This window comes from Pyrus communis, chromosome 11 (genome assembly GCF_963583255.1).
Source record: "Pyrus communis chromosome 11, drPyrComm1.1, whole genome shotgun sequence".
Classification (NCBI taxonomy): Eukaryota; Viridiplantae; Streptophyta; class Magnoliopsida; order Rosales; family Rosaceae; genus Pyrus; species Pyrus communis.
The window spans coordinates 2,240,529-2,249,715 of NC_084813.1; the positions used below are offsets into that span (position 1 = coordinate 2,240,529).

General features: G+C 37.2%; 1 protein-coding gene across 1 annotated transcript; it reads left to right on the top strand.

The window, feature by feature from the left end:
- Positions 1–7,638: 7,638 nt before the first annotated feature.
- LOC137707884 (F-box/kelch-repeat protein At3g06240-like) lies at positions 7,639–8,811 on the top strand. Its single transcript, XM_068446816.1, has one exon. The coding sequence runs from the start codon at positions 7,639–7,641 to the stop codon at positions 8,809–8,811; it is 1,173 nt and encodes a 390-aa protein (XP_068302917.1).
- Positions 8,812–9,187: the final 376 nt, after the last annotated feature.

Sequence of the window (9,187 nt, forward strand, 5' to 3'; positions counted from 1 at the left end):
ACTTAATGACCTTTGATATGTCTTTCTATCATGCTTTTCATGGTTAGGGAACTTGATAAGGATAATTTGGTTGCGATGCGTATTCCGTCCAATTCAATGAGTTAAGGAAAATCTGAAAGTTAATTTGTGCTTTTCACGGTTAATTTGGGGCATTGTCATTCATAGTCTAAAGGAATAATAATTGGAAATTAGTTTGTATGCATATGTCATGTGTGGAGAAGGACCCTCTAACTAGCCTTTCACCCCTTCATTCACCTTAATTTCTTACCTTTTAGTTTGTCTAAGCAATCTGATTGTCTAAGTCGAACCAATCCCCCGTTAATATTTTGTGTTTGAACTTAGTTAGAATCTGTTTAAGTTTAGTTCTATTAGTGTTTTGAGTCAAGTAAAGTTTAAAATTCGTCCAAATAACCCCTTAGTTCTTATTTATGTTAGTTTAGTTTCAATTCATCAATATCTGTCCATATTGAGTCTTTTGAGTCTTTTTAGTTCAATTTTCGTCCAATTCACTTTCTAGGACCTGTTTTGAGTCTATTTAGCTTAGTTTGTGTGTTTTGAGTCTATTTAGCTTGTTTTGAGTTCTTTGAGTTTAATTAAGTGTTGTTAAGACTAGTTTTGTGTGTTTGAGTCAGTTTTAAGTAAATTAGCAATCCCTTTTAATCCTTGGGATTAGATAATGCCATGCCTTTATGCATTCAATATCCTAGGGCAGCTTAAGGCAAGATCAATGAGTTCGAATTGAAGTCTAGCTTGTTGCATCACATTCCCAAATACCATGGGTTGTCTATGGAAGATCCAAACAAGCATCTTAAGGAGTTTGAAGTGGTATGTTCAAGCATGACACCTATCAATGTCGATGGGAACATTTTGAAGATGAAAGCCTTTCCATTCTCTCTTTTGGCAAAGGCTAAAGATTGGCTATACGAATTGGCACTTGGAACCGTCATTTCTTGGGAAAGCATGAAGCGAGCATTCTTAGAGAAGTTTTTCCCAATTTCGAGAGCCATTCTCTTGAGGAAGAGAATTAGTGGCATTTAACAAAGCCAAGGAGAATCCTTTCCAGCGTATTATGAGCGTTTCAAGACTCTAGTTGCATCATGCCCTCAACATCAAATGAAGGAAGAACTTTTAATTCAATATTTCTACGAGGGACTCCTTCCAATTGAAATACAAATGCTAAATGCCTCGGCAGGGGGTGCTTTGGTTGACAAAACACCGGTGGCTGCCAAGATCTTAATTGTAAATCGAGCCTTGAATGCACAACAGTACGAGGGAGTTGGACAAAGAGACCCCCCACAGCAACAACAAGTGAATGAGGTAAGTGCAATTTCTGAAATTCAATCTCAATTAGCTAATCTCATTGTTCTTGTGTCACAGGTTGTTGATGAATCCAAAGTGCAAAAAGCTAGTGTATGTGGCATGTGCACCATGCAAGGACACCCTTCTAAGCATTGCCCTCAATTGATTGAGAATGGAGGATGGGAATCTGCCAATGCCGTGGGTTGTGAAGGCCAAAATCAACCTAGGCATAATCCATATGCCAACACTTACAATCTGGGGTGGAGAGATCATCCAAATATGAAGTTGAGGGAGCCTCAATAAACTCAACAATAAGAACGATTTCGTCCACCACCCCCTGGGATGTTTCCAAGGCCATACACACCAATTCAAAACTAACCACAATCTGCCCAACCAAAAACAAGTTCATCTATGGATAATGATCAAATTGTTCAATTATTAACCACTTTGGCGCAGGGAGTCCAAAATCAAACCTAAGCAATGAAAAATCAAGCTAAAAAGGTGGATGAATTGGAGAAGCAAATGGGACAGATTTCAAAGTTCCTTGGGCAGTTTCAAGAATAAGGCAAACTTCCTAGTTCAACCGTTGTGAATCCAAAGGGAGGCTTTGAAATCGCCAAGGCCATTACATCGAGAAGTGGCAACGAGCTTGGAAATCACCCAAAACCATCCAAACAAGGCGTTAACAAGGAGGAAAAACTGCTGCAAGAAGAAGAATAGGAAGCAAGGGCCACGACAAGGGAATACCCATCCTTGCCGTAGCCCCCTAAGGCCCCAAAACCATCCCAAACCACTAATGTAAGTCCAAATTCGAATTTTTCTAGTTCTATTCCACTAAATGTGCCTTTTCCTAGCAGGTTTAAGCAATCAAAGAAAGAAGAGAATGAGAAGGACATTCTGGAAACCTTTAGGAAAGTTCAAGTCAATATCCTGTTCCTTGATGTAATCAAGCAAGTTCCTACGTATGCCAAATTCTTGAAAGGGCTTTGCACAACAAGGAAGAGGATTTCTAACAAGGAAGTGGTCCATGTAAGTGAGAATGTTTCTGCAGTGCTACAAAGGAAACTACCACCTAAATGCAAAGATCAGGGTAGTTTTACAATTCCTTGTATTATTGGCAATACTAAGTTTGAACATGCTATGTTAAACTTAGGAGCTTCAATTAATGTCATGCCTTACTCAATTTATGCATCTATAAACTTAGGAGAGCTTAAGATGGTGTGATTATTCAATTGGCCGATCGTTCTAATGTATATCCAAAAGGAGTTTTGGAAGATGTTTTGGTGCAGGTTCACAATTTGATCTTTCCAGCAGACTTTTATGTGCTTGGCATGGAAGATTCAACCCATTCTACCCCATTGTCGATCCTCCTTGGGAGATCTTTCATGAAAACAGCCCGCACCAAGATCGATGTGTTCAAAGGGACTTTAACGATGGAATTTGATGGGGAGATTATTGATTTTAATATTTCTGAAGCTATTAAATATCCTAAAGATGATCATTCTTGTTTTTCTATTGATGTGTTTGATTCATTGGCGCAAGATTATCTAGATTCGTTGGAACAAGATCCCCTTGAAACAAGAATTGCCGAGGGATTGGGCCTAGAACCCAGTCTGGCCATGCCTAGTGATGAAATTGGCGAGATGGTGACTGCCCTAGGGCATTGCCACAACATCCTAGTAAGTCTCCAATCCTAATTTTAATTCCCGTTTCTACTAATAAGTTGTTACCTTTAGCGATTCAGGCCTCGATTCTTGAACTTAAACCATTGCCAAGTCATTTGAAGTACGTCTATTTGGGAGACAAAGAAACGTTGCCAGTCATAGTTTTGTCAACACTCACGGCATTAGAGGAAGAAAAATTGATTCGGGTGTTGAAATAGCACAAAACAACCATAGGATGGACCTTGGCCAACATTAGGGGTATGAACCCTACAACTTGCATGCATCGCATACTTCTAGAGGAGGGGGCTAAGCCTACTCGAGAGACTCAACGCCGACTCAATCCTCCAATGATAGAAGTTGTGAAGAAGGAAATTATCAAGCTTCTCGATTCTGGAATGATTTATCCCCGATTCAAGTTGTTCCAAAGAAATCGGGAGTTACAGTGGTGAAAATGCCGAGAATGAGCTTGTGCCAACCCGTATCCAAATAGGTTGGAGAATTTGCATTGATTATAGGAAGCTCAATGCCACCGCAAGGAAAGATCACTTCCCTTTTCCGTTCATTGATCAAATGCTTGAAAGGTTAGCCAGACATTCTTTTTATTGTTTTCTTAATGGTTTTTCGGTATATAATCAAATTGTTATAGCTCCAGATGATCAAGAAAAGACTACTTTTACTTGTTCATTTGGTACTTTTGCTTATCATCGAATGCTATTTGGTTTATATAATGCACCAGCCACCTTTCAAAGATGCATGGTAAGTAATTTTTTAGATTTTGTGGAGAAGATTATTGAAGTTTTCATGGATGATTTTAGTGTTTTTGGTTAGTCGTTTGATGATTGTTTACATAATCTCACTTTAATCTTGAAACGATGCATTAAAACTAACCTTGTTTTAAATTGGGAAAAATGCCATTTCATGGTAAAACAAGGCATAGTTTAAGGTCACATTGTTTCAGCCAAGGGTATTGAGGTTGATAAATCGAAATTAGATCTTGTACGCTACTTACCCTCTCATACTTCGGTGAGAGAGGTTCGTTCTTTTCTTGGACATGCAGGATTCTATAGATGATTCATCAAAGATTTTTCTAAGATTTCCCAACCCCTATGCCGACTTCTCCAAAAGGATGTGCCATTTGTGTTCGATGATGCATGTGAGAAGGCCTTCAAACACCTTAAGGAGATGCTCACTTCGGCCCCATCATTGTTCCACCAGATTGGAGTCTTCTTTTTGAGCTTATATGTGATGCCTCAGATTATGCATTAGGAGCTGTTTTAGGCCAAAGGAAGAACAAACAACCACATGTCATCTATTATGCATCCCGGACTTTAAATGATACTCAATTGAACTACTCCACAACAGAAAAAGAACTTTTTGCTGTTGTTTTTGCTTTAGATAAGTTTCATTCTTATTTACTTGGTACTAAAGTTATAATCTACTCTGATCATGCAGCATTGAAGTACTTACTTATGAAGAAGGCGGCCAAACCAAGGCTTATTCGTTGGATGCTTTTTCTCCAAGAGTTCGATATCGAAATCCGGGACAAGAAAGGAAGTGAAAATGTGGTGGCTGACCACTTAAGCCGTATGGTGTATGAAGAGGATGCCGTGCCTATCCCAGAGACATTCCTAGATGAGCAGCTGCTGTCTATTAAGGTAAGTGTGCCATGGTATGCCGATTTAGAGAATTATTTGGTGTCTAAACAAGTTCCAAGCAACCTAACTAAGCACCAACGTGATAAATTAAAAAAGGATGCTCGATTTTATGTATGGGATGACCCATATTAATGGAAATATTACCCTGATCAGATTCTACGTAGGTGTGTGCATGAATCGGAGTTTAATTCAATTTTAACTTTCTGTCACACTTATGCATGTGTGGGTCACTTTGGCACTTAAAGGACTGCACGTAAAGTACTTGAATGTGGTTTTTATTGGCCCACTATCTTTAAGGATGCTAGAACTTTTTGCATAACATGTGGTCGTCAAAGAATGAGATATATAGGTGCAAAGGACCAAATGCCGCAAAATCCCATCTTTGTTGTCAAAATTTTTGATGTTTGGGGTATTGATTTTATGGGTCCTTTTCCTTCATCTCATGGTTTTGTTTATATTTTACTTGCGGTTGATTATGTTTCGAAATGGGTGGAAGCAAAATCCACCCGTACTAATGATTCCAAAGTAGTTGTAGATTTTTTGAAAACTAACATATTTACAAGATTTGGAATGCCAAGGGTTCTTATAAGTGATGGGGGTTCTCATTTTTGCAATCGAACCATTGACGCGTTTCTCAAAAAGTATAATGTCACGCATAAGGTGGCAATACCTTATCATCCTCAAACAAGTGGGCAAGCTGAAGTTTCTAATTAGGAAATCAAACAGATTTTGGAGAAGACTGTTGGGCCAAACCGAAAAGATTGGAGCTTGCTTTTGAATGATGCATTATGGGCGTATCGTACAGCCTACAAAACACCAATTGAGATGTCCCCATTTCGGTTCATCTATGGGAAACCATGTCATCTTCGTGTTGAATTGGAGCACAAAGCACATTGGGCAGTCAAAACATTCAATATGGACATAGATGCCACTGGAATTCATAGGAAGCTTCAATTGAATAAGCTTGAGGAGATAAGGAATGAGGCTTATGAGAACGCTCGCATTTACAAAGAGAAAACAAGGGCTTTCCATTACAAAATGCTTCACTAGTCGCTGATAGCTATCAATAGCTAATATGTGGATACCCAATAAGTTTTGTTATGTTGGTACATTGAAATACCAGAACTAGGGAGAAGGTGACTTTGAGCAACTACAATGGCACAAAGGGTACGAAAGTATCCCATGATGAGGATTCTAAATTCAACGTTTCTTTTTAGGATTTTTACGTTCCTTTATGCTTCTGATTTAGGAATTCTTTTAGGGAAATTAATTAGTGTGCATTAATTTTAGTGGCAGTCTGTGTAATTTGGGAGAGTGAGTTATGAACCAAAATTGTAAGAAGTATTTTGATCAAAATCCTAAAAGGCAAACATGTTAAATTTAAGAGGCAGTAAGATGAGATGTCATAGGTTCAAATCTCGCTAAAAACGAATTTGAACCATATTATTGTTAGTCTATTTTAAATCTAAGCCCACCCATTTTCCTTTAACATAAATAATATCGTTTGTTCGAAAAAAAATCCTAATTTTTAATTGTATCAAAAGACAAAAGAACATGTTTGTTTATATTGAATAATATAGAAGAGACAAAAATATGTTTGTCTATAAGAGCAAGCCCACTCGTTATAGGAGGGCAAGGGCAAGGGCAAAGAAAAGGCAAGGACAAGTATATATTTTTTATTTTTTATGCTTTGTTGGCCTTATCCTATTTCGGGTGAGATTTTCAGTCGTTTTCGCAGTGTCCTGTGTTATTATTCATTAATAATATTTAAATTTTTAAAAAGATTTTCTACCATTTATGTAGTACCACATGATAGTTGGGTATTTATACAATATCTATATGTATACATATATATTGTACTTTTCTAGTTTCTTGAATTTTGAAAACATATTTCAAATTTTTTTTTTTTTTAACATATATGATTTCATAAAAGTTCTATGAAACTTTGTATTTCCAAGTTTAATTACGTAGTTGTTTGCTCAAGTTTAATTTGAACTCTCTTTTCGGCTAAAGTTGGCCACAAGATCGTTTCTTTGCACGTGGGCCTTTGTCTGCTAAAGTTGACAGAAACAAAAACCTAAAAAATCTTTGCCCACAAGCAGCAGGTAGGGCAAGACTTGCCTTGGCACTAAGTTGGATATAGCAGGGCCTACTGATTGCCCTTCAATTTTTGGGCCGGTGGAGTAATATTTTCGAGTATTGGGCAATATATGTGTCCTTGCCCTTCAATTTTTAGCCCGTGGAGTAATGTTTTTGAGTTTGGGACAATATTTGTGCCCTTGCCTTCCACCGTTGGAATTGCTCTACTAAAGTTCATAAACTGGGGTCCTTCCAAAAAAAAAAAAGTTCATAAACTGGGGTGCATGCGAGGCTGCGTTAATGTGGTTTTGGTGTTTGATGTGGAAGAAATGTGGTGAACATAGTAAAGTTCTAAATTTTTTATTTGTAATGGGTGCGTTGACAGAAATTGGGATAAACATAAATGAGGAGTGGTGTTTAAATGAAAAAAAATTTAGTTGTAATAAGGATGCAGTTATGTAATTGTATTTCTAATGTAAACATTGGCTTAATTAATTAAAACTCATGTGAATATGTGAATTTTCCTTTATAATTAGTTAATTAAAATCTTGTGATATTACATGTTGGGCCATAAACAGATATCATGCTCACCTTATCATCTATTTAATCTAGACTTCAAAAGTAAAATTTGAATGGATATTTTTGTATCAATAAAAAAATTTGAAAATGGTAAAATTTGAACATATAATTCTCCATAAAACTCGAAACTGACTGGATCTCCCTGTTTTCTGTGATAGCTAAATATGTTGTGGCTGTGGAACTCCAAGTTTATTTAGTAATGTTGAATTTTGGAATCTTATTTGGTAATATACTTAATAATTGAACCTCAACCTACCAAGCCTTAGGGAGTTGGAGTTTGATTTAGTTTGTCTCTCAAACAGGTGGTGTTCTTTTCTTGTATATGTAAGTGTGAAGAATTCCTGTGGAACAATACAGTTGAAATGTCCCAGGTGTGTGAAAGTGAGACTCCTGAAGATAAAGTGGTCGAAATCCTGTCCAAGTTGCCGCCCAAGTCTCTGATGAGATTCAAATGCATACGCAAGTCTTGGTGCACTATCATCTGTAGTCCAAGTTTTGTGGCCAAACACCTCAGCAATTCCATGGACAACAAACTCTCATCCACCGCTTGTATCCTTCTCTACCGTTGTCAGGTTCATGTTTTCACGAACACGAGTTGGAAACAAGACGTTTTCTGTTCCATGATTAGTCTTTCCATTGATAGTGATAACCTTCATTATGATGTTGAGAACCTAAATATACCGTTTCCAATGGAAGATCAAGACAACGTAGAGCTTCACGGTTATTGCAATGGGATTGTCTGTTTAATAGTAGGGAAAAATGTTCTTTTATGCAATCCTGCAACAGGAGAATTCAGGCAACTTCCCGATTCATCCCTTCTTCTACCCCTTCCCAAGGGAAGATTCGGATTGGAAACGATCTTTAAGGGAATGGGATTTGGTTATGATTGCAAAGCTAAAGAATACAAGGTTGTGCGAATTATAGAAAATTGTGATTGTGAGTATTCGGAAGATGGAGAATCATACTATGAGCGTATTCTTCTTCCTCACACGGCTGAGGTATACACCACGACTACTAACTCTTGGAAAGAGATCAAAATTGATATATCAATTGAAACTCGTTGGTATTGCATTCCCTTTTCTGGTTCAGTGTACTTGAAGGGATTTTGTTATTGGTTTGCATACGATAACGGGGAGTACGTATTTTCATTTGATTTAGGTGATGAGATATTTCATAGAATAGAATTGCCTTCTAGGAGAGAATCCGATTTCAAGTTTTATGGTATTTTTCTGTATAATGAATCTGTCGCTTCGTATTGCTATCGTCATGAAGATGATTGTGAATTATTTGAAATATGGGTAATGGACGACTATGATGGAGTTCAGAGTTCATGGACAAAATTGCTAACCGTTGGACCCCTTAAAGACATTGATTATCCATTGACACTTTGGAAATGTGACGAGATTCTTATGCTTGGCTCATATGGAAAAGCTGCCTCATGTAATTCTATTACTGGAAATCTCAAGTATCTTCATATTCCTCCTATTATCAAATGGATGATGAATTATGTGAAAAGTATTGTTCCAGTCAAGTGAATTGAGGGAAAAGTTCTATTTTCTCCTATTTAATTTGTATGCATGATACAAGGCTTGAGTTTGCATCTTCTAATTTGGCTTTGTGGCCTTTGTATTTATTGTATAATGAATCCATCGCTTCGTATTGCTCTTGTTAAGAAGAGGATTCTAAATTATTTAAAATATAGGCAATGGACGACTATAACGAAATTAAGAGTTCATAGACAAAACTCCTAACCATTGGACCTTGAGTTTCCATTGACACTTTGGAAATGTGACAAGCTTCTTATGCTTGCCTCCGATGGAAGAGCCACCTCTTATAATTGTAGTACTGGAAATCTCAAGTTTCTTCATATTCTTGTTATTATCAATAGAAATGGGGTTATAGATTATGCGA

Excerpts from the sequence above, each read along its gene's own strand:
- LOC137707884 (XM_068446816.1), top strand. The coding sequence starts at position 7,639 with ATGTCCCAGGTGTGTGAAAGTGAGACTCCTGAAGATAAAGTGGTCGAA.